This window comes from Amblyomma mixtum, chromosome 1 (genome assembly GCF_055824585.1).
Source record: "Amblyomma mixtum isolate Tamu chromosome 1, ASM5582458v1, whole genome shotgun sequence".
Classification (NCBI taxonomy): Eukaryota; Metazoa; Arthropoda; class Arachnida; order Ixodida; family Ixodidae; genus Amblyomma; species Amblyomma mixtum.
Window position 1 is genome coordinate 248053064 of NC_143012.1, and position 25881 is coordinate 248078944.

At 46.5% G+C, this 25881-nt stretch overlaps 1 protein-coding gene across 1 annotated transcript; it reads right to left on the reverse strand.

Moving 5' to 3' along the window:
• Nucleotides 1-65: 65 nt before the first annotated feature.
• Nucleotides 66-25881, reverse strand: LOC149371427 (adenosine deaminase-like). The gene is made up of 9 exons (XM_089585169.1): nt 25687-25881; nt 10604-10752; nt 9888-9949; nt 8372-8494; nt 5259-5518; nt 5002-5147; nt 1127-1368; nt 693-819; nt 66-484 (listed from the first exon to the last, which is right to left on the reverse strand). The coding sequence occupies exons 2-9, from the start codon at nt 10622-10624 to the stop codon at nt 290-292; spliced, it is 1176 nt and encodes a 391-aa protein (XP_089441295.1). The 5' UTR covers nt 10625-10752; nt 25687-25881; the 3' UTR covers nt 66-289.

Genomic DNA, 25881 nt, shown 5'->3' on the forward strand with positions numbered 1-25881 from the left:
ACGCAGGCCTCGTAGGATGTCTTTTGGAAAAGTGAAGTAACAGTCGTCAGTCGAGACACTACAGGTTATGTCGACTCATGTGTTTTATTAAATACACGCTTTAAATAAGTCTTTTTTCCCTCCTACTACACACTGCACCTTTCGCACCGAGAACGTTAGAAATTGCACGGAAAATGCTTCTCGCTTAAATAAGAAACAGAAACGAACTACAGCATCTCCAAACGCCGGCAAGCTTGATGTAATGTAAATGCGCCCAGAGGGAAGCGTTCTGCGTTTTTTGGCCTAACTCTCAGTGGCAGGAAACGACGCCGTTTGAGGTCAACTTGCTGGGAGACACGTCGCCATTTTTGACCGTTTTTCTCGGGCTGCCGCAGTCGTAAAAACAGCTGCTGTAGCTCGGAGAGGCGTTGAGTGTTTCGAACTTGCGCCGCAGCTCTTTCTTCTCCTCAGGCGACAGAAAGGATGCCTCGATTGCAGCCCGATTCTGGAAAGAGATCACAGGGAAGATGGAACAGATGAGACCGTCGGTAAAAATAATAATAATAATAGGACAGTCGCGTCTACAGCAGGTAAGACCACTAGAGCGAAATAACGGGCCGATTGTATTTCATTTCCTCCTGCGGTGGTGTGTATGTTCGCATCGCAGGCTACCACTCAGCCGCCGAAGACAATAAAAGCAGTGGGCACCTTACCGACTCGAGAATGTCGTCGGGTCGGAATCCCAGCTTGAGAGCCAGCTGGTACTCGTCCGATATGCGAGTGTGAGTGATGGTTGGGTCGTCAGTGTTGAGCGAGTAGCTGGCGCAGTGGTCCCGCAAGCTGCGCAGAATTGACGACAGAGCGGGAACCGTATCAGTTTTTCGTCTCGGAAATGCAAGGAATCGTGGTCATCGGACACAAAAGCACCTTGCAGATGCACAAATAGTAATCAGGCTTGCACAGCAATGTTATTTTCTATCCGTCTAACACATGAAATGGCTACCACACAACAATAGTTTTTTTTTTTTTTTCACTTTTCTTTCCGAGCCAAAGCAACCTTGACGGCCATGAGGCGAGGAGCAGTGGAGGACTACGGTGTAACTGCGACTACTTGGTATTTTTTTAATGTGCAGGGAGTCCAACTCACGAGAGGATGGGGTGCCTCTCTCCGGGGCTCACGGCTCCGGTCAGGTAGCTGCTGTTCGGGCACACCTCAAAGTGGATGCCCCTGTCGAGCGCCAGCTGGAAGGGGGCGCCACCGTCGCGCATGGCGGCGTACCCGTGCCCAATGCGCTCGGTGTGCAACTCTTCGATGGCCCTGGCCACGTTGGAGGCCGGGCCTGCTTCGCCCGCGTGCGCCGTGCGGTGAACGCCTAGGGTCGCCGCTTTCTGCAAACAAAAAAAAAAGAAAAAAAAAGTGGTTCAGCTTGACATTTATTTCGTCTATCCTACGCATATCTTTATATTCTTCATCATCTTCGCGCATCTCTGTACCTTTAATCCCAGCTTCGCCTCGTACAACGTACATGCTCAACAGCGCAAAACTAAGACGTGACAAAAAAAGGCGCACAAAGACACGAGCGCTGACTTGCAACTGTTTATTAATGGGACAACATTATAGGTATGTTCCATTATCAAAAAACTCGGCGTCCGTCGCCGTCCATGGCACGAAATTCCTCAATGACGTCCCCATGTTCTCGCATGACGTCAGCAGTAGACCATACGGTAGCGACGTCTACAGCAAACAAGAAAGAATAAAATTTCATCCTAAGGGGCGGGGAACTGAACCAAGGACCTCCAGATTGCGAGGCGAGCACGCAAGACATAGACCACCATACCGCGTTACTTCTTGGTGAATAAAGTTGAACCCAGTTTATGCGTATCCTATCCTTACGACTGTATGCTAATGAGTAGGTATGTCATTAGAATGGAAGGAATCCTTAATGAACCTCGCTACAGACCTCACGATGAGACAGTGCTTGCGCATTCAAAGCACGTAAGCAGTCTTAAATGTCCTCCGTAATTTCACTCGTTTATGCCAGGTGTACTTACACATACGAAGTGCCAGCAAGCAAGGGAAGGGACAATCATGATGACTGACACATTGATATTACTCAGTCCTTTGGTGGTCACCAAGCATCTAAAAACTTGAGTTGTTTTCTTGGCAGTGTGTGCACCTGCAATCTTCATCTCCTCAAAGACTTTCCCAACCAGCCGATCTTCGTTGCGGGCGATAACCTCACTTTGCTCAGGTATTTCCTGTGAAGCTGGCACAGGATGTTTAGATGGCTTGCGTGATTACTATGTATGTCTAGAATATGCCTGGGGTAGTATGAAAATTACTCAGTCGCAGCATTACGCCGATTTTGAATATTAAGTTCTTTCAGCACGCTTTTTGCGACACTTGTTCTCAGTGAACCGAAAGTAGGGCCGCGTGTTACTATTCTGACATTTCTCAAGCACAAGCGTACAAAGTACATCATAAGTCATAGGCTGTTTTACGCAAGCTTTGTGGAGCGTCTTGATCTCGCTAGGTACGGGTACAGCTTCGTCGTAACTCAGTGTTAGCCCTAACGCGACGTTTTCTTCTAAAAAACCGCCAAACGCATCCCGGACAGGCTGATGCAAAGTTGCGGCTTGTTGATTCCGCACAGAGTTGCACATCCGTTGTAAAACTGCGGCAAGGCAGTGTTTCAATTATTCAACAGTTCCAACACCTTCGCGATGAGGTCAGTTCTATATGTATGTGATGTAAACGAAATGTGCTCAGAGCGAAATAAAAATGCACAAATAAATAAATAACAAAATCAAGTAAACACGAAGTGCGTCAACTTTCTTTTTGCATACGTTATGTATGTTTCCTTCCAGATGAGTGATTTGCTGACGGCGTGTTATGATGTTATCCGATGGCTTTATACGAGTGATGCCATGTCACCGCTCTCAAATCACATGGCGTAGTAGTCGTTCACGGTTTGTTATAAGTGTGCGTGAACTGTCACGGTTTCTCGTTGGCTATGACGTGACGTGCTGCTGCTGAAAACGTAGGTGAGTTTGGTTTGGTTTGGTTTATGGGGTTTAACGTCCCAAAGCGACTGAGGCTATGAGAGACGCCATAGTGAAGGGCTCCGGAAATTTCGACCACCTGGGGTTCTTTAACGTGCACTGACATCGCACAGCACACGGGCCTCTAGAATTTCGCCTTCAAGAAATTCAGCCGCCGCGGCCGGGATCGAACCCGCGTCTTTCGGGTCAGCAGCCGAGCGCCGTAACCACTGAGCCACCGCGGCGAAGCCGTAGGTGAGTGTCCGATTTTGCCTGCGGCGACCATAATATTTCGGTGGACACGAATGCAAACACTACATCCGTGTACGTTAAATAACTAAGGTGATCCAGAATTATCCAGCACCTTGCAATACCACCTGGCTTACAGCCGCTTCTCCATCTTTATCACGCTCTGAGGCCACTGCCAGTTCTAATTAACATTGCGCCACTGGCGGGAATCAATGCGATTGCACCGACAGCAATAAATTTCATCTTTTATTCGGTGCTTGTTCTCATTGTGATATTGCACTCAAGATTGACGTAAGCCTGACACTTTTGTTCTACAATGGTCTGTAAGTCAAATATGTTTGTCGGAACTAAAAAAAACGTTAGGGATCACTGCAGCGCCCGCATTGGAGAAATGCGTAAGCATGACGTCACACCTTATGACGTAGCACCAAGACGTCGACGTAACACTTCCACACTTTTCACGTCAACTCAGACTTGTGACCGGAAGTCGAGGCCCTCAAACCGAAAGTTAATTACTTATCCATCACTTATCGATCACTTATCGGTACCTTATCGATACCTTATCGATACCACAATTATTTGTCTTACTTAATCAAGTTCCATCAATTGCCCATCTCAGTTTTCAAACTTCGCGCCACGTTTCGTTTTCAAGTTTGGCGCTACGCATTGGCTCCGCCCACACTTCCGGTCACTTGGTGCCAAACTTCCGGCGTCTTCAAATTGGTACCACTTTTGCTCCGGTCCCGCCCATTTTGTGGGCATTTTTGGCTCTAATTAATTAACTAATTAACCCACCTCAACCCCCCGAATTCCCGTGCGAGATTTTTTGATGTTCTATCCGATGGTACCATTCTTTATCGGATAAACCCATTCGCTCGGACGTAATCATGCGGACAAGCTCGTGCAAACATAGCCATACAATGCTTACGCATAAAAAAAAAATAACATCTACAACTCACGAGAATGGGAATGATTACGTCAAAAATTCATCTCAGCCCGCCAATGTGACTAAAAAGGAATGCTCTGCGGCCGCTTCAAACGCTCGCATCTGATGAAAGATTCCTCCAGGTTTTACGATCGAATCGGACAACGGCAGCTTGCCTGCGCATTAAAACGAGGATGGATACCACACTGCACGGTGGTGTTGGATTCAAAACAAGCAAACTGCAAGTAATGTTGGTGTTAAGACTATTTCTCTTGTCGCAATAGACTGAAGCATATTTGAATGCAGGGGGAAAATTCACGGGCGACCATACAATGTGATCGGATAAATCTACGCTGCCAGTATATTGGCTCCACATCTCTCTTTTATAAAATGATCGCTTTCTCTTTGCGTCTAAGAATTTGAGTTCAACGTCACTGTCTCTTTCCGCTGCTGCGGGGTTTGTGTTGGATTGAGGCTTGTGAAGGGTGGATGGTGACTGAAGGCCTTTTGAAGGATGGGGGAAAGTGGTGGGTGGATGCTCTGAACGGTGAGCGGACACACAGACAGCGGCATTTACACCGAATGAAGCCTGCCCTACTAACGCAGTAACAAAAAGGCGCCTTAATCTCTCTGAGTCACTGTCATCTCCGCCTTCTTGAGATCTCTACCATCAAAATATTCCCAAAGTTACTTCGGTAACCATGTGCGTTATGAATAACAACCCAAGCCAAGCACTATTCACACAATTTGCAAGCGAAGTGCAAGCCGCATAGCTCGGGGAAGGCGTGTCAGCGCCTTCTTCGCACCTGGAATGCTTTGATGACGTCCGGGTGGAGGATCTCCTCGCCCTCAGTCTCGGTCTTCTTGGGGGCGAACACGCCGCACACGTCCATGCCGACGACGCCTCTGTCGCGGTACTCTTGGCACAGGCTGACTACTTCCTCTGCCCATTCTGAAAAGGTTCGCCACGCATTCTTCCACTTTGTTCTATTCTTTCAATGAGCAGTTTGCAGAAACTAGGATTTCCGACAACCGACAGATAAGAGATAACCACCTCACGTACCTGGCTTATCCCTGAAGCATGCCAGCACCAGCCGCAGCATGATGCCGTGCTCTTTCTCGGCTCGGCGGAAGCCTTCGAGCACGGCCTCGACCGCCTCGGCGGCCTCGAGCACCGTGTGTGGTCCCGGCCCCAGCTGGAGCGTCGTGTGCCGGCTGGCCATGATGTGTGGGAAGAGGCGCATCTCGCTGTAGAGCACGCCCTGGTTGGCCTGGTCCTCGCCCACCTCGAAGGCGACCCTCTCCAGGGCGGCGCGGTCACCCCTGTGCGCGTGGCAGACGCTAGGCTTCTGTCAAATCCGCCCATTTCGTCCCCAGCTCTGAGCTGTCCTTACAGTCTAGACTAATGCAGTGCCTGTCAATGGGCGCATTCGTCTTGAAGTTCAGCCTCTCCCTTTTTGACACCCTCCTTAATCTTGTCTGTTGATCTCCAGTTAGTAAGACATGACGTAGGGCTAGTCGGTACACAATGATTACCGAAAAAAAAAAACTGTGCGAAGAATACGGGACAAGAAAAGGCACAAGGACGTATACACTATCCAGTTAGTCCCGTCTTGTCTGCCACACTACACGCTCCATACCTCGTAAGAGGAGTTGGTCACCCTTATTTAACAGTGGTTGAACGCCTCCTAAACGAACCTGTCTTGGAAATACTGGGTTATAACAAAATTCTTCTATCTGCTTTACTCGGCTGCGCGACATAAAATGCCCTTGTGCCTATCATGTCGTTGTTATGCGAACCCAGTTCTTTTTGCATGTATGTCTCGCTTCAATGTGCGTAACAGGCGACTCAAGAAAATGTTTCACCTTTGCAGCCAGACATGGATGCGCTTGTCGACATGACATTAAGTCAGATGGTTCGAACATGGACAATGTTATCCTCGCTTCCCTGCTGTTCCAAGCGGTGGACGTCAGTCTAAGCGTTATTTGTGCTAGTAGGTTGCTAGTGGTTCCAGTCCACGGCGGCAACTGAATTCTCATTATTACCTAGATTCTTTACGCTTTATCACACCAGCCTTCTAGGATTTCACTGCACTGTAACAGGGGATCCCGATTCGTCTCACGCTGCTCTTTCATATATGGTCACCCTGTCAGCTTAAATCGGCCTGGTACAGATCACACCGGAAGTATGATAAAAATGAACTTTGTTCCTGTGCTTTTGAATCGACGCAACGGATAAAGCAGCGCGTAGTCTTCGCTCCATTATCGACCTGCACGTCGCCGCTGCCTCCTGATATCTTACAGCAGCGATAACGAATCCTTAGAGGCACCTGGTAGACGTCTTACCTTTCAGAACGGATATATTCGCTCTTTTCGAGCACCGCGCACGAAATTATTCACATGACGCAAAGCAACTGCGAGCACGTTCTCCCGCGAGAAGCAATCCTTCATGTTATTCAGTTATTCATGTCAGTTATTCATGCACCGTTGGCCGTAATCATAGAGTTTCTTACTATTACCTAGAGGGAAAGCTGGCAGCCAGTCTATGGGAGTTTGCATGGCGACCCCTCGAGACCGTTTCAGCCACCATGGGCGCTCAAAGCATCATGGGGCGGTGAGCTACTTGTTGCGGAACTGCAACTTTTGGACAAAAAATAATAAAAAAATTAAGCTGTTTGATGACTACAAACGTCCTAACATTCAATATCTTGTCTAATGATTGCAACAAACGAGCAGAAAAGCATTTAAGTGCAAAGTTTGCTCAAAATGAGAGACAACTCGCTCTCCTATTGGCCTAGTAATGAACACTATAAAAACTAATATTTCGTAATTAACAGGCGCACTTTTAAAAGTAAATATGTTTTCAAAAAAGGTGTTGTTGCTTAAATACTATAAGAGGTTTTTTAATGGCATCTCAGAAAAGTAAAACCTTTTATTGGCGTCGTGTGTCGTCGCGTTTTCACTACTATGGGTTTTGCACACTGCGTTCGCGCGAAAGTCGTCTGTCGCACACACGAACAGCGTTTTCGGAATGAAACATTTAGTGCCACTCCGTGTTCTCGAAAAATTACGACTGTGCCGCAACAAGTAGCTCACCGCCCCATGATGCTTTGGGCGTCCATGGTGGCTGAAGTGCAGCGCCGCCAGCTTTCCCTCTAGGTAATAGTAAGAAACTCTATGGCCGTAATGCCTCAAACTCCCGTTTCTGCTCTCGTTTTTTATTTTTGCGAAAACCGAAAAATCTACTCCGTGGTTTGAGTCTTCGCACCTCGAGAGGAGGGTGGGGGACTACTTCTATCTTGCGTTGTATTCTGCGTGAACTGCTGTGCACCAGCCTATCTTGATGTTTCAGCAAGAACTTTAACCTGCTCTTAGCGAAGAAAGCTCCTGGCAACAGCTGCCGCGTTTTCACATCGCTCAGCTGCGCAGTGTTTTGTTTCCAGGCACAAAGTCTAGGATCATTTCAGCTAATTCACTAATAACTTGTATCCTATCCGTAAAAAATGTTTGTTGCATAGGCTATGCGCAATAATGTAATAACAAATGTAATGTATCCATAACAATGCCATAGTCATAATGTAATAACGCAATCGTGAAATAACCGTGTTCGCTTTTCTGCCATGCGGTATACACGGAATCCACAACTCTTCTGTCGTCATCTCATGAGTCTTTGTTCCTGAAGTGAAATTAAAAAGGTGCATACTAGAGTTTGGTCGAACCGCTTATATAACGGGCTTAGGCGGGACAAGCATCGCGAACATCGTGTAACCGCTGGCCTGCTAGAAAACGGAGTGCAGTCTAATGAAAAAAATATCCAGTCGGTGGCAACTGGAAGTTGTTTTAGGAAGACAAGTGTACGAAAATTTCTCGGATATGGGAATTGTGACTCTCGAAGCAAGTGGTTAATTAGAGATCGATGGGAAAGGACTTTGCCCTGCAGGGAAAGTAATTCGGCTGCTGCTAATAGCGACACGTGAATTTAACTTCTCACAACAAGCTTCAGAGAAATACTATCAGTCGGCAGCTGGAACATTCAGCTAACTTATCACATTATTCCGCTTCGTCCACATGTTCTCATGCACTTCTTCACGCAGTTTTTTTTTTTAGTTTTTAGCACAGGTGAAATATTATATCCACGCGATGCTGCTACAAAGCATACAAATAATTCGTACTTACGCCACCACCCTCAGGAAATTCGGCATCTCCTTGAGGTAGTTTTGAAGGGTGCTCCCCTTCTCCGGTTGCGTTTTGAGGATGATGTCTTGGAGGCAGCTGTAACCTAGGTCGATATTCTTTGCCCTACGAATAGAAGGGCTGTTACGTTTTACGAGTGCACGCTGCAGATTACTACACAGCATAGTCAACTCTGTTCAGCTTCAAAGGGCTGGAGCTTCAGTTAGTGAGTGTTGCTTCAAAATGTTCTAATTATTACTTTTGCGCGCAATGTTGGTGTCTTGAGAAAACTAAAATTTAAAGACTAGTCATCCCTGTCACCTCCCTCTTAAACTACACCTAAACGTGTTGTATAATGTGCGCCTAGAACCTCCCGTAATTTTACGCCTTCAGAACGTAGTTTTGTTATAGCTAAACGCAAAGGCTACTGCAGCTCTGATTGTGTGCTCACGTGTAGGCGGTACGATATTGCGAGTTAAATATCACGTAGCGCAGTAGAGCAATGGAGCAATCCACCATCGCGATACAAGGCGCAAAAAGACATCACGGTAGTAAAAATCCTCGTGTCGGCATATTTTCTGGCTATACTTTAGGGATATCCAGATCCGTATATGCTACTAGGGAGAGTTTGGCGCTGTTTTCATCTTGCCGACACTTTGGTTTGTCAACTGCTGTGGGGCATCTGGCTATGCAGCGCTTGTTTTACGTAAAGACGGTCATCGCCATCATGGCCGCATACGCGACCTTTAGAATACGCATGTCGTCATTAGTGAACACCTTCCCCGATGGGAGTTTTTTACGGAACAACTCGCGCTAGTTCGTTCACCAAGGCGAGCTCACCAAATCCACCAAGTTCACCGTTCACCAAGGCGTCGCCACAAAACGGCGAACGACGTGGTAGTTAAATTTTGATAGCTATTGTCTCCGCCCATCAATCAAAATCTCCCACAGAGAATGGATACACGGCTCTGGAGCTGTCAATCGGCGCTACTATTAAATGAAGATCCTCTTAACCTTTTGTGTGCCTCATGGCATGCCCCATCGAACTTAATTGTGTGGTTAAGCAAGAGAAGTGGTGTCAACGGAGTTTAGAGTCACAAAGCTGTCGGAAATTAAGTACGATTTCTGATTAGTCAGCGTGACTGTCCGGCGGTTTTCGCCGGCCACTCAGAAAAAGGCATTGTCTCGAAGCAGATATCCAATCCACCGGAACAAAAACAACCGAACATGCGCATGAAAAGCTTTCTGTGTCTGTCCCCGGGATATTTAATAAAGATGGGTCTTTGTAAAAAAGAAAAAGAAAGTGCATTCATCATGTGACACCGTAATATTCGCTTTGGCGTCAACAGTCTCGGCGTGAATTCCACGCATTACGGACGGCGTCCTTGTTATTCGACGCACGCAGCGCCCTCCTTCACAACGTCCAGATGCAAGACTACAACACCAAAGGGAATGACAGTGGCCAACGAGACATTTATTGCAATCAATTTTTATTGCGCGATAAGAAAGGGTACTCAACTGTGCCAGCTCCCAGATGGTGGTGTGCCGAAGGTGGCCTTCCAAGTGGCTGTGGAGCATGATCTGAGAAGGTGGGAGTACACGTGCTACGTTCGCATGACTTCCATACATCGCAGGCACATATATTGCGAGCCATACAGGCACCAACACATTTCTCTGGACGTGCCAACTGCAGTCAAATCTTTCTTTACACCGCGTGCCGTTCGCGTGCTGTAGAAACGTGTTACTGCTAATCTACACTAATGGAGATAAGGCCAGCACCTTTTATGCGAAGCATACTAGCCGCACAACTGAGCTCTTCCTTGCTGCGCCGCGCGCGGCCGCGTCGCTACCACTTGACCTACATCGGCGCACCACGTGATATGACGTCACAACAGCTGTGAAAGCTGGGGCTCAACTCGTGCGCTCGCCTGCGGACGCGCAGCCTCCGCCGGCGGTATGCTTCGCATCCTAGGCTTAACCATGAGCTAAGCCAGGCCATTTTTTTTTATGGTGCCGGTCGCTTGTGCTGGTGCCTGCCTCGCGAATACAGACCTGCTTTCTCTGGTAACTAAAATTTAATTCGCATTCCTCAAAATGGATGACGCTAAACTTCTTTATGGGCAAGTTACGTTTATGAATTATCCTTGCTCCTTTGGACCACAACGTCAACATAAAACTTCACGTCTCCTGCACTGCTTAATTTGCTCAATTTCGTGCGGAATTCGAAATGCCTACCTTGAACTTCGGCAGTCCCATCTTTATTTAAATTATGAAGAAGTGAAAAGCTTCAAGCAGCTGAGTTCTCCTGTTTCCCAAACGTATATTTTAAATGTTATACAGTCAGATGTCCTCCGATGGCGCCACCTATCCGCCTGGTTTCAGATCTGAAACAAAAAAAAAAGAAGCGCACAAGTACAAATATTATAGGAGGCTACTTGCAGGTAAAATAAAATGCATGTGGAGAATATTTCTCGGCACATAATTTTCATTCGTTCGCCTGCAGTACCCAAGACGTGACGCTACCTTTCAGCCTATTTGAAAAAAAAAAGGGGGGGGGGGGGGGGGGGTTCTCATTGACGATCTGTAGGAGAGATTTCCTTTCGTTGCTTTCTATGCGCGCGTGTTTGAATGTTGTCAACCCATGCCAGAACAGGGTTTACTGCAGGCACATGGGAAATATCTGTAGTGTACGTTATTCGACTGATGATGATGATGATGATTATGAGAATACTACTGAAGAAATACATACATATCAGCCAGAAAGAAAGCGTGGGAAAGTCTTGAGTGACGATATATTGCGGAAATTCTAAGGGGTCTCAAAAGAACGCATACAAATGTTTGTACCGAAAGTTACTCGCAAAGACGGTGCCGGTTATCAAGCGAAGGACCAAGTGCGGTTGGACAGTTGTGCTGCTGACGTGATTAATGCGAAATTAATCTGCGTAGGCGGTAAATTCTCGAGGCTGTAAACTCTGGTCTCGCCACACGAGATGCTCGCGCTTTCGCTCACTTGTATCATGAACGACGGGGTCATGTGACACCCCACAGGTGCTGCTCTTCGCGCTGAAATTAGCCGCGTTAAAGCTATATAGCCATTCATACGTAATCCTGAACACTTCAGTTCTCTTTTTGACGTTATTTTAGTTTCTTGTGAGAGCATAATCTCAAGTGGTTTCGAAGGGACTGCCACTGAAGCCCTGTGCGTATCTTCAGTGGCCCAAAAGTCTATAAATTATTCCAACTAATTATTTAAATTACCGTTGATACCCCTGCTTGTGTTAGGCGGCCGCTAACAAGAAACTCTTAATGTTATGCCAGCAACCTGTACGTTATTTTTTTGTTCGTTTTTTTGTTTTTATCCTTGCCTCTCAGTACCTCGCACATCATGCGTAACAAGATTTCCGACGACATCAGATTTCGTCTGTGGGCATGTTGTTCTGCGATAAACGCCAAAAACAAAGACGAATAAATAACAAGCGGCACAGTGCGCAGCCCACACCGCGTGCATGCGTCGCGTGCATGCATAAAGGTCGTTCAAAACAAAACTAACGCAGCAAGTGAACAGGCGTTCACTTTTTGACCCATCAAAGTTCGCGCTTCGTGTATGGTCATGCCTTAGCAGCTACTTAGCGCACCATCCCTGCGAGCCTTCGACTGCCATAAATCGCTTCTTCGTTCGCTCACTCGCTCATCTACTGCGGTACTCTTACTCGAGCTTGTTCATTTATTGAAAGAGATATACGGCGTGACGCCATTTCACGTTTGTTCCTCCAGCACTTATATTTCTTAAATTTTAAAAGCAGGTTCGCTCTCTTTAGAAAAAAATACCGACTCAGCGGCGGGTATGAGGGCTTTATCTTTGAGGAGAAATGTTTCGTTGAAATATTGTAGCGAGAGCTACATTACCCGCAGTCTCACCGTTTCGCTGTGGGCCTTCGGCGCCACTTGTGAGCATGCGCGAGGAGCCGAGTGACGTCACTGCAGCGCAGCTGGTGCGACGCGCGCCGCACAGCTCACCTCCAACCGAGAGAGAGACTGCGCACCTCTCGCTACGTATATCCTGACATAGCTGAGCTAAGCCACTGCCAATTTTTATGCGAAGCGTACTACTTTAGCTACCACTTCAGCCCTTCACCGTGGTTATGCGCCACCAAATCACGTGATACATGACGTCACACCACGTGACACGATGACGTCACGACAGTAGAGAAACGGGTGCCCACCTCGCGCCGTCGCTGTGGTTGTGCGCCTCCAAATCACGTGATACATGACGTCACACCACGTGACACGATGACGTCACGACAGTGGAGAAACGGGGGCCCACCTCGCGCCGTCGCTGTGGTTGTGCGCCTCCAAATCACGTGATACATGACGTCACACCACGTGACTTGATGACGTAACGACAGTGGAGAAACGGGGGCCCACCTCGCGCCGTCGCTGTGGTTGTGCGCCTCCAAATTACGCGACACGATGATGCTTCGCATTCTCCAGGCTTAACCAAGTTAAGCCTCAGCCATTTTTTAACTATTTCGTATTTAGAAAATAAAAATCTCCCATTGAAATATTTTCTCGTTTAATCTTCTCATGAAGAACCTTTCTAACAGTCTCACCCCCCCCCCCCCCCCCCCTTTATTTTTCTCGAAACAACTACTGTACGTATAAAACTGCCGCCTCCAAAAATTGCCCGCAAACCAGCCCCTGTAATGACTTCGGTCACGTCTACACCAGCGACCGACAAATGTGCGCTATTCGCTCGCTTACGAAAGCTCGAAAACAGATGAGTGCCTGAGATCGTTTGCACCATGTTCCGCCAAATGCCGGACACTGTAAAATAGGGCGCGTGTGTTGCCGCGTGGGCAGCAACCAAACCCACGTCCGCATGTGGCACCGGGGGCTTGTGCTTGAACGTGGAGGCAGTGCCTCACTTAAACCGGATACATCCACTCAAGCCGCGTGAGTCATACACACCATCGCTGATAAGGCTGAAACGGAATCCGCATAGCCGAAAGACCAGGAGGAACAGCGCTTAGAAACTCGCCCTCGAAGTATTATTAGTGCACTATTGCGATAGGTGAACCCGAGCAAGATTTTGCAGTGTTTGCATGCTTGCGGTGTTTGTCGGTTTGTGCAAAATGAAATAAAGAAATAAATCAAATAAATATCCGCGACTTGGATTCAAACCCGCGGCGGCGAAAACAGATCAGTTATGCTGGCAACAGCGCGAGAGCACTAGGCTATCGCCGCAGCCGAACACGGTTCCTGTTGTTGTTGTTGTTGTTGTTGTTGTTGTTGTTGTTGTTGTTGTTGTTGTTGTTGTTGTTGTTGTTGTTGTTGTTGTTGTTGTTGTTGTTGTTGTTGTTGTTGTTGTTGTTGTTGTTGTTGTTGTTGTTGTTGTTGTTGTTGTTGTTGTTGTTGCCTTAGTGGCATGGCACATACTCACGACGGGTGATTGGCCAGGGTTCATTCAGTGTGGAGAGCCAAAAGAAGGTAAACTGGGGCCAAGCTAATGGTTCAAACTACAACACACCCTCGCGCAGTGCATTGCAGGTCATGTTCTTCTTCTACTAATGCTGCTATCAAACTAGTATTCGCGCTCTGAACTATGTGGCGGTGGCGCCAGATAGATGCGCGCTGCATGCGTTGGCGTCGACAAAGTTGTGGCAGAAACGCGACACTAGAGCAATACGCGTTGGCGTTGACAATATTGCTGCAGAAACGCGGCAGTGGAGCGGCAGTGGAGCGGCAGTGGAGCCGGAGTATATTGGGTAAATTGGCACTGACGATGAAAACGTTTATGACGCGCATAACTCTCTCCCTGGGTCAGTGGACACCTCAATCGCGCTTTCAGATACGTGGCGGTGGCGTCCACCTGCAAAAAACTGTGCTCTCGAACAATATTTCGTGGTTAGCAATGCTAAACAGCCAGCAGTTTTTACCTTTTATTTGCGCGTCACCTTCCAAAACAACATAAACAACATGCTAAGACTATTCAGCGTTTATTTTAAGCGCAGCGGCTTCGTGTACTTTGTTACGACGCATTCAAAGTATATAAACCAAAACGAATCCGGCATGGTGATTGATTAAGGATGTCGATCCGACAATCTTGCTCGTCGCATTAATGTAGATGTCACGAATAGGAAAGAGGGTGCAGTGTAATGTTAAGTGAGGACAGTAGTACAGAAACCAACAGGAGAAAGGTTACACGGAAAGTGCTAACAGTAATCAATAGCATTCGACCAAAATTGCTATGTAATAATGTCCGATAAACTTCGGTGATTTGAAAACAATGCATTGAGCGTGTTGTTAAGTACAGACTCTTCACAGTGGCTATTGCAGGATGGGGTTCATCGAAAGTGAAGATCTTTCAACACTGAATTTTGGTGTGTGCAAAGCTGAATATAGCTAAGCAGCTGCACGCAAAAAATTGTCTCGTAAACTCTTATTTAAAGCCTTTAACTACTGTGTAGGCTTGCCCTTCACTAGACTGAAATCGTGCGAATTTTCCCACTTCTGTATTAGGTAGTACGATTTGCTTCTAGTAGATACCTTTGTTCGAGGCCTTCAAACCAAATAAAATTAAATAATATAAAATGAAATAAAGAGAATAGAAGATTTGGTTCAGGTTCTAAACATCAGATTGTTAGATGTAGGCGTTGAATGTAAGCGCAAATGTAAAGTTCAGATGTGAATGCCGTTTTGTTTGGAAAACTGAGGTATGAACAACGGAAGAGCGAAATGTATACTTCTAAGAACTTACATAATTACATAATGCGCATTCGCTATCAGGACGCACTAGGTTCTGCGCATACCGCTCCACACACCCGAAATTATACTCTAAATGAAGGAGACTCCACGCTAGCTCAGTGGTTAGGGTGCTCGGCTGCTGACCCGAAACACGTGGGGTCGATCCTGGCAGCTGCGGTCGCATTTCGATGGAGGCAAAATGCTAGAGGACCCGTGTTCTTTGCAATTTCAGTGCAAGTTGAAGAACACCAGGCGGGCGGTCGAAATTATTCGGAGCCCTCCACTACGGCGTCCCTCATAGCCTGAGTCGCTTTTGGACGTTGAACTCTATTAACCAACCCAAACCATCTAATTGTGGTAGGCATGTAGACGAACAAACCTTTGGCAAGACGGCAGAACGGCTGAATTTGCTCTCTGTGTGATACTCAATGCAAAGAGCACGGAGTACTCGTCGTGAGACAGGTTTCATGTGAAGAAAGGCAATCCGTGGTCGGCGGAAGCCCATGGTAAGATCTTTTTTTTTTTCCTCTACCCTCAGCAATATAACTCAAGCAATGAAAACACTTACTTTGAAAAAAAAAAACATGCATTCGCAATTTGTAGCATCCTTTTGGAATTTAGTGCATTTATGTCCAACTTGTTTCTGGTAATGCCATAGATTAAGGTAAGAAGGACTACCATGATAACAACAGCGAAATTGTAAACAAGTACCGCGAAACTAGATAAACCTCGTCCAACCACCCCGCACGCGTAGCCCTCAGTAAAACTGAGTTGTTCTGAGTTGTTTTCACAACTATATTCTGATTTGTTTGGAGAACTGCTGAGCACTAGAATTAGGTGGAACATTTTTATCGGTCGTTATTTATCCCAGTCAACCTCTGGCGCTCTCCTTAGCCGCATATGAACTGAACTGGACCTCTTTGCATTACATTAAGCTTTCTTAGAAATCAATTACTTCCTTTGGCTTCATCTAGAAGCCTATGAGCAAAAGAAGAGACATCTGGGCTAGTTGGTACGGTGACATAACTACGGGAACACGAGAGTTCACTAGAGATTGGTAGGGGGTCGAATCTGGTTACGCATTGTAAGGTGTGTAAAGGCTGCCATCCTTTTCTATCACAGACAGTTATTTTAGATGCCCATTCGGTAAAGATCAACCGGGAAATCATAGAGGCCAAACATATCACTGAGATTAGGACAAGAATGTGTCAGTGATCCTTCCATTGCTTTAACAGATAATGAGGTTAAATTTCTTGAACAGGGCATGTGTAGGGGGTTGTCATGACATGGTTTCTGGTTTTTGATGACTGTGTGGTTTTGATGCTGCTTGGCTTGGATATATTCTGAGTTTTCCTCAATAAACGTTAGCTGCGAGTAAGCGCTCGTCCTGTTTGCTCTTTGTCCTCGTCTTTAGCGCTGTTTATTCATTAAGCCTATGAGCAAAGAAACTTCCCAAGGAGTAATATCAGTGTTGTTAAACGTTATGTAAATAACAGCTAGCGAATCCGGCAATTGCGACCTACCCTAGAAACGGAAGAAATATTAAAGTAAACACGCGTTGAGCTTTCTTGATGGAAGTCACGCTGTCGCCACGCCTTATGCGCTTATGGCGGTCAACCGGCAAAACACTTAGGGAAACGGCTATGCAACCCACCGTTGACAAAACTCTTCCCGTTTATCTTGACCTCCAAAAGCAGTGCTAACTCGCTGAATGTTTTTACCCTCTTTCCAGGTAACCAATGACAAACAAGTGAGGGGTCTTGTAGTAAATCAGCAAGTTGGGCTAGTAGGTGATGGCTCATGAATGGAAGAGCGATTCTGCGCTATAAGACAGACACGCCGCGAAAAGAACAGCGCACGCGCAAACTCTCACATAATAAATATTATACATACTCCTATTATTATATGTATGCCCCAATAAAGTAAGTTGAGAGTCTGTGCATGAACTGTTCTTTTCATGTCATGTCTGTATAGCGCAGTACTGTTCTTCCGGTCACGAGCCCTGTCGGCTAGACAGTGGCTGAGCTCAAGTAACATTTTTCCTAAACGTGGCCTCTTCTCAATCATCACATTTTATTATTCCAAATTGGAACAACTGTGGTGCAAGAAAAGTTCTTCATGCCATTGTCGATACCCAGTCCTATTTTATTAGTCTTCCTTGGCCTGGCACGTGACTTAATTTTGAATTAATTTGCCAATGCCGTTTTGAGCGTATCACCCTAGAACACTGTGGTTGTTCTTTTTAACAACAACCTGATCACCTGAAGCTAGTGTTTGCACTGTTGTTCAAAACACTGGTAGAGCTATTAAACCAATAGCTGAATATTTCAATACAAGCAAAATTTCATTACAAGAATTAGAAGCAGTATAATCAAGTCTCGGAAGCTACTTTCTGGCAGATATAGTTTGACGATCATATGTTGATCACTTAGCATACAAAGCGAGGTAAGCCCCAGGCAAGCTATTCTTTATCGTGTACCAAGTGGGGACTTCAGATGAAATGAATGCAACTTCGTACGTGCGCTGAACGCCACCTCTATTTGTTTGAAAAAGATATAAAAACCGTGTCACGACGGACCCAAAATTTTTTTCGTAGCAAAGTCGACAAGCCACGTAAGCACACGCTTGCACTTGTGGCATTTAGTTATCGCGAAGGAAAAAAAAAGAAGGGAGGGGGAGTAAACGAAAGAGTACGTATACGACTACACTGCGTATCGTACAAAACTCGTTTTACTCAAGAACGTGTCATCGCCCGGAGATCGAGCAGCGACAATTACGCAACACTCTCGCATACCGCTTTCGTGCGTCGGCGCCTCTGAAAAGTTTCATCTCTTTCAGATTCACTGCCTGCTTTTAATTTTATTTTATTTTATCACGCACTGCGTTAGCACCTTGAGAAAGAAACGAGAACTTCTCTCTTTTTTTTTTTTTTTGCTAGTGCGTTGTTGTGGCACGTTCACACGACCAGGCCTCGACGTCTTGCATCATTATGAAAGAAACGTGATGGGTCAGGGCCGAGTAAAAAGAGATTAAGCGAATGATTCGCGGGAACAATTGTATCCTACTCTACAGCATCTGTAGCGCACGGTAAAAGAAGGGGTGAGGCATAGAGTTCCTGATTTCCGGGAATCTCCACTGGGCTTCCGCCACAGCGGGAATCTCCACTGGGCTTCCGCTACACGCTGCTCGCGTAACAGTATTGTGTCTGCGCAGTTAGCGTCGGCGGGTTAAGGTCAGTAAGAAGGAGCACAAACGAGCGCCGGTCTGAAACGTCGACGCAACAGCGGAGGTATAAAGCAAGGGACAAGTGGCAATGAAGACTCCTGAGCTTATCTTCAAACTAACGACATCATAGCAGCGAAGATGTGCAAAGCACACACGGTCAAAGCTCTGACTCCACCACGGAGCCCAAGATATGCACGTCCGAACCGTGAGCGTCCTTGAAAGGGCGCAGCACTGACAAAGTGGTGCGTGTCTCCGAGGGGTAATGTTCTGTGCCGGATTTCGATCGACGATCGAGGCGTGCGATGGCTATAATTTGGCTCGATTTGCGGCGCTCGGCCCAGCTGAATCGTTACGTCGAGCTTGGTTCAAGGCCCGAGAACTTGTAGTTCGAAGAAATGTGAATGGCCATACAGGGTTGCCATCGCCACTTTTTCATCTTCATAAAGTTTCTACGCCTGCCTGTTTTGGCCAGAGACTACGTGAGCACATTGTCTTTTCCTCTGTTGTATAGCTCTTCTGTAACTTTCGTATAAGGCTCTTGCAACTCAAGAATCCTGGAGCCACCGACACGCAAATATAATATCGTCACGTGGTATAGAAAGTCCCGTAGGTAGTTATATCGAGGCATCATTATTGCTAATGTCATTGATATACATGCCAGTAAGATGGCACCAAAGAACAGTTATTTGGCTTCTGGAGTGAACCGCATGCTTCAGCGAAGTTATGCCGAGCTTCAAAAAGCGACGACGCACTATACGAGGATTTGACTGGTGCAGGATTATAGGCGGTAGTCGTGACCAAGTAGGCATATTTTCCTAATGATTCTCATTTGCTTGAGCTCAATAAACTCGACGTAAAATATTAGATCATGTTGAGAATCGCCTATTTCCTCCATTTCTTTTTTTTTTTAATTAGCTCTGCCGTGGTTATTTTTTCTGGCTTAAAATAAAGCCCGCAAGATCTAAAAATGGTCATGTCACCACGTGCTCCCGCGTCGTGACGTTAGCCCCTCAAACCGGCCCTGGTGAATGGAACTAAGGTATACAAAGCAGCTAAGAATATACAGCTCTGCACAAAACGGACAAATCTTCTACTTGCAAAGTTCTCTTTCGGGAACCTGCATTTACTTCCAATTCCGTATAAGAAAGGAATGTCCCTCCTGTACATGTATAAACATCGGCACCACTGCCACCACTGTAGACTTTACCGACTACTGCAGATGCTGACAATAAGCCTAGAGTGTTACTATAACTGGTTAATGATGAGATGACACAAGGGCAAACAGATATACATGCACGCGCGATGAACTAACATGCTCACTCAAAGTGTTCTTTGCGCAAGCTTTTCCCTACAGGCATTTCACTTTGTGCAATGCCAGTTTCTTCGGCGCACCTCACAGCGATTCGAATATCGCTGCACCTCGTGGCATCTGCCGAGCCCGTTGCGGTGTCAAACACACAGCAATGCATGCAGAGAGCTACGCGGGCCCTTTCGATCTCGTGAAGGCCGCGTGATACGGAGGTCCGCTTCCGTCAACGGAGACGTCGCTCACTTGCGTACGCCTGTCACGTAAGCGACGAGCTCTCCACGATAGCACAGAGCTGACGCATTAGAAATGCCAGCTCCGATGTCGCAGGATGCGCAGGTCGAGCTACAGGACAGGCAGTGCTCTTCGAGTTGCGGAACAAATCCATAGACAAGCATGCCGCAGCGCCTACTTTGTCAGTCCGCCCTCGATGCGATACGGTGCACCGCGAACGATGAAATGGGGTATCTCGGGTTTCTGTCATTACCGACAAGCAGCTGTAGACAATTCTGCCGCAGTTGTAAACGGCAGTAAACAGTTCGATAGTTTACCATTTCGAAGCTAGCGCTAAGTAAAAACGTACCATTTAACTCCTTCTAAGGCGCATGCTGTATGCATATAAGACATGCATAAGAATGGTACAATTTCACTCAGAATGACATCACTTTGTAGCTTTTCCGACCATTTGTTTTCTAGGGAAAAAAAAGCACAAATTTTTACCAATGACTTCGTAACAAGACCTCAAATGTGCTCTGCATCTGTACCTCAGTGCCATCGGCACATAAAAAACCCTGCACAGTATTCAAAAATTTCAAGAAGTGTTATGAGGCGGTTGACTCATAGAAAAAGCTCCAAAGCTCAACAATTTTTAATTTTTTTTCCCCGTCAAACGGAGGAGCGCGGGACTCTACTTCCGAGCTTGTACACAATTAACGAAAAAAGAATGCTTGATGAATGGTTTGTTTTATAGTTCGGCAGTATACAGCATGCAAAAATGCGGTACATAAATGCGCCGTTTTTCATCTACCGGCACTTGAAGCAAGTTGGACACTGTGCATCCCGCTGTCCTGCAACGGGTTAAACTCACCGATTAACAACTATGGCAGTTTTTTTTTTTTGTATCACCATGAAGCTTTCTTAACTGTTCGTATCTTCCTTCCCACTCTACTTCGTCTAAAAATTGTGTCATTCGTGTTATAAAGATGTGCTATACCCTTTTGCCCCTTTTTTCTTCATTCTGAATGTGTAGTTGGCCTAAATTGTATATAGTTAGTTGATATGCGTCGCTGAGGTTAAATATGGGGATCAATCAGATTGCCGTGTCTTCTTTTTCTATTTTATTTCTTGCAGTCTAGATTCCTCTAAAACTCGAGAATTTCCAGATGCTCTTCGAATTCCCTTCTGTATACACTGAAACAAAATTTCCCTGCATCTGTTGTTTCAAAAATTGTAAATTATGGGCATTTTCCTTTCCAGGCGTATCTAACTACGCCCACGGCTAGCTCCGCGACATCGTCATGCAAGAACTTACAACAGCTCTCTTCGGCTGCTTGGCTTCTGGAATCGTTTATATGTACGACGCGAAACTTATTTCTAACACAAAACATGCGTTACCCTTTTTTTCTATTTATTTCAACACGTACTCTTATAAAGGCTAGCTTACAAGCTGTGTCAACGACCGACATTTCAGGCGCCCGCTGAGGCAGTCCTGTTCTTAGCGCTATTTATGCAGCCAGTCGAATTGGTTCTGCCGACGAGCGCGTGACGACAGGACAGCCCTTCCTTGAGATCGGAGTGCAAGAGCTTTTGCGCTGTGCATGTGCTCACATTAAGGAAGCACAGCAGTGTTTAAAACGACTTACGAGCGCTTTTGTAGCTTGCATGTCTATTTCGTCGATAAAAGAACGATGATCCTCTCTTCGATGCCTTACAGTGTTTCACAAGACAAGCACCAGGAGCTTCCTGCGTTGATAACACTGGAGTGGTCTTGAGCGAGAATAGAGGTGAACGCTTACGCTTGTTCTGACAAGGACTCGCAACACCGCGTTTATCCAGTTTATGCGACTCGAAAACGTTCGCGAAAGCTGCCTAAAATTTCGGCTCTGTAATCGAGATTCGCGCTTTCACCAAGTTCCATTCCGAGGGTCAATCAGGACGAGTTCTTGCTTGACCTAGTCCACGTGCTGAATGTATAAGTGGACGCGGGCACCCCACTCCATTCGGTAAGCGTTCGTGCAATCTTTCTAAACCGGCAAGTCTGTCTTAGTAATGAAATAACAGATTTATCTGTACAGCAAACTATTTATTGTAACGTACACATGCCGCTCTGAATCTTCATTATCCTGTTATCTTTCAGCCGTGTTACTGCTAGAATATTTTTTAAATTGTTTACTGAACCGGGCCTCTGCATGTTCAGTCAGTGGCATCTTTTCTCTTGCCTTTGTAAGCTGCAAAATATGAGTTGTTTCGAAACAAACTGACTATTTTGAATGTCTTGATCATTTCGCACTTGCTATAGTTCACTGACTGCATGTTAGTGGCCCTTTATTAAATGCCCTTTGCGGCCTTTAGGATAACTGAATAGATAACTTCTGCTAAGAACACCTTTTCGCATTTGAAATCTATGTGCTCTCCAAACTCAAGTATGTCAGCGTAGTTTGGAACGCAGCCTGCAGCAGCTGTTTCCTGCTCCTCAGAAACGTGCGAAAACGTTTCGTCACCAACATCATTGCTCGTCAGAACTGCTTATCCGATTCCCGAGACGATTGCAGTGCTGCGCTGCGCGCCCTGGCACTAAACGATCTGAAGACAAGACGGCAGTCGCATTCATCGACAACCTCAACCCCATTGTGCGAATGATCAGTCTTTCCAACTCTATGATGGTATTCCACCTTGATATATTTCATGGCGACTTTGCCACTTTCAATCTATAGGCATGCAGAACTCAACACGCCTCAGCGGTTGGCCAGTTTTTTTTAATTATTATTTTCATCTTGTTTTCTTCTGCTCATTTGTTCTCTTCTGTATTTATCCGTGACCCGCGTGTACCACTGCACCGAGCCTCCGGGTAATGGTGGGCACCTCAATAAATAAATAAACATGTGCAGGCTGATACTTTTTTCTTTCGGGCACATCTTATAACGGCTAGAGTACGACTAACCATAGATTCCTAAATTCGCGGCTGTATTTAGCGATGCTCCTACAAAGACGCCATCCTCCGCGCGTCTATCAGGCGCTCACAGACCCCTTTCTTCATTGTGTAGCCTCCCAGGTTGCGATATATGCTCTTCCTATTTGCGTACTTCGTCTGCTGCGAGACCGCTCGCCACGGTGGGCTTAGAAGCGCGGAGCAGATTTGCTCCTTTGCAGTAAATACAAAGAAAAGAAAGCATGCGACGCCTATGTCGGCTAAACCGCCGTGACTGTTTACACGGTTCTTGCTGAGAACGTCGTATATATGCATCGCTCTGCTCATAACGGAAGGTAGGGCGCAATCAACAAGGCCCGCAAGCCTCAACAGAATGCATCAAGCAGCTTGGAAGCACGAACTGTTGGGCGGTTTGGTTTTGCATGATGGCCGTGAAGCAGCGCAACGGCACACTGCCTAAGAAGAGAAACAGGCCGTTTGCCGTTGTGCTGCTTCGCGTTTATCGTGCAACTGGCCACGCGACTGTGCGAATAGCTCCGAAGCTGCTCAAAGCGGTCGCAGTTTAATCTCGTCTACGTGTTCAGTACTGATATTATTTCTGGATCTCACTTTTGAAAAGGGTAAAAAAGAGCAGACCCTTGTGGAAGAAATATAAAAAAAATTAGTTCTTAAATTGTGACTAGTCCTGCCGGGTGTATTGACGAAGTCAAACCGAGACAACGTTAAATAAGTCAATCCCCCTGAAAAGAGATATCTTCTAAAAAAAAAAACAGCAATGCATGCAGCACCGGGGTTTTTGGAGGAAATCGAGGCAGCAGTTGACCGAATTCGCTTAAGCTTACAACCCGTTAACGGCGAGAGGCGCCAGACGTGAAAAGGTCAGCATTTATAGATCAGCCCGGTGAAGCCAATTCGTGACGTGGCTGAGATGGAATTTTTTCACTGCGTCAAGCGCGTTTAAATGGGGCTCGCGACTCGGACGCTGCAGCTGCATTAGAGACAAACAGCTGGTGTGTACGTAAACGCTGTGGAGTGATGCCCGCCGCTGCTGTCGCACTGTAGTTTCGACACGCTCGCAACGTCGGTGACTGGGAGCCTACAGAGACAGATTTTGTAGAACGAATCTCCCTCGCAGCCGCGTCTCTGCCATAAACCTGTAGCGTTGTAGTGTACACTACTGATCTCCACTAGGCGGCAGTGGTTCACTCTTGAGTGAGTGAGTGAGTGAGTGAGTGAGTGAGTGAGTGAGTGAGTGAGTGAGTGAGTGAGTGAGTGAGTGAGTGAGTGAGTGAGTGAGTGAGTGAATGTGAGTGAATGTGAGTGAGTGAATGTGAGTGAATGTGAGTGAATGTGAGTGAATGTGAGTGAGTGAGTGAGTGAGTGAGTGAGTGAGTGAGTGAGTGAGTGAGTGAGTGAGTGAGTGTGAGTGAATGTGAGTGAATGTGAGTGAGTGAATGTGAGTGAGTGAGTGAGTGAATGTGAGTGAATGTGAGTGAGTGAGTGAGTGAGTGAGTGAATGTGAGTGAATGTGAGTGAGTGAATGTGAGTGAATGTGAGTGAGTGAATGTGAGTGAGTGAGTGAGTGAGTGAGTGAGTGAGTGAGTGAGTGAGTGAGTGAGTGAGTGAGTGAGTGAGTGAATGTGAGTGAATGTGAGTGAGTGAATGTGAGTGAATGTGAGTGAGTGAGTGAGTGAGTGAGTGAGTGAGTGAGTGAGTGAGTGAGTGAGTGAGTGAGTGAGTGAGTGAGTGAGTGAGTGAGTGAGTGAGTGAGTGAGTGAGTGAGTGAGTGAGTGAGTGAGTGAGTGAGTGCGCTTTGCTATGACAGAACGGTAAACAAATTTTTTGCCTCTGGATGAAGGTCTCACATAATACCAAAGTGACAAGACCGCATGTGTCATACTTGATAAATGCGTTAAAACTGTGAAGTACATTTTTATCTGTACTTCTTCCTGGGCGGCAGATGTAGATCGTACAACAACTGAGTGCAGCATCGTCGAAGATGTACTACACCCCAAAACGCTTCCTCTATCTTTTTTTGTCAAAGATGCAGACCTGTTTTCTTCCTTTAAGTGAGGTAACTCGTGATTTTAGCAAAAAGCAAATCCAATATCGAATAATTGAACGCTTATAGCACATTCTCCTAAACGCCTTTTATTTTCTTGACGGAATCCGTGTAAGACGAGTACTTTCAAATTAGGTTTCCTTTTAAGAAGAAAGTAGTCAACGTGGGCTAAATTGTCATCTAACAGTTTTATTCCGATTCATTCAAGACATTGCGATCGCAGAGAAATCGAATAGGGTGCGGCAAAGTAGCCTTAATTTGGTTATGGATTGCGCGGCTTCAACTCATACTGATCTCTACATCCGAAAAGTGGCGGTAACGACCAATTACCTCGGTGGCATTACCAACCACCATAACTGACCATAACCAGCGGCTCAGCGCAAGCTAGATATACGAGCTTCGGGCTCAGAAGCTTGCCAAGCAACCAACAAACTGCGATTTTTTTTCTTTGGCTCGTTTAGACAAGTGTTTCGCTCTCACCGCAGATCAATATCATTATCCCTACTTCCCTATTCGACACGTTTTCCCCTAATTGATCCCCTCTCCCTTTCTATTAACTCTGTTGTTGTTCTCCGGTACTGCTGGACACACGATTCAAGAGCATTGTTTTCCTCTCTCTCTCACTTTGGTTTGCTTCACTTTCGATATCAAACCAATACGGTAAAATACAGAGAACAAAGCGTACAGACAAAGAGACAGCAAGCGAGAGAACACGAATGAAATGTACTCCGCATCCGGCGGTGAAGCCGCTTGCGATGCGAGAGCATCTCTCTCACCCTCTACGCGGCCGCTACTGCCGGAGCCGCAGCGGCGACCGCCCGAAGCCCGCTTACCCGGCTGCTGCAGCGGCAGCGTCGACGGCTAGGCCTCGCAGCCGGTCGGCGACGGCGACGAGTTTCCCCGACGCCGCAAGAGCTGGGCGGCGGCGGCTGTGGATGTGCGGACGTCGGCGCTCACTCTCGAGAGGCTTCGCTCACAGCGCGGCGCAACGCAGCGTCGTCGGTGGGCGTCGGGAGACGGAGCCTGCA

Coding starts and splice junctions, on each gene's coding strand:
- LOC149371427 (XM_089585169.1), bottom strand. CDS start 10,624: ATGGGACTGCCGAAGTTCAAG. Junction 8,495..9,887: donor ACCATCTGGGAGCTGGCACA/GTTGAGTACCCT, acceptor TTCTATTCGTAG/GGCAAAGAATATCGACCTAG. Junction 485..692: donor CCGACGACATTCTCGAGTCG/GTAAGGTGCCCA, acceptor ATCTCTTTCCAG/AATCGGGCTGCAATCGAGGC.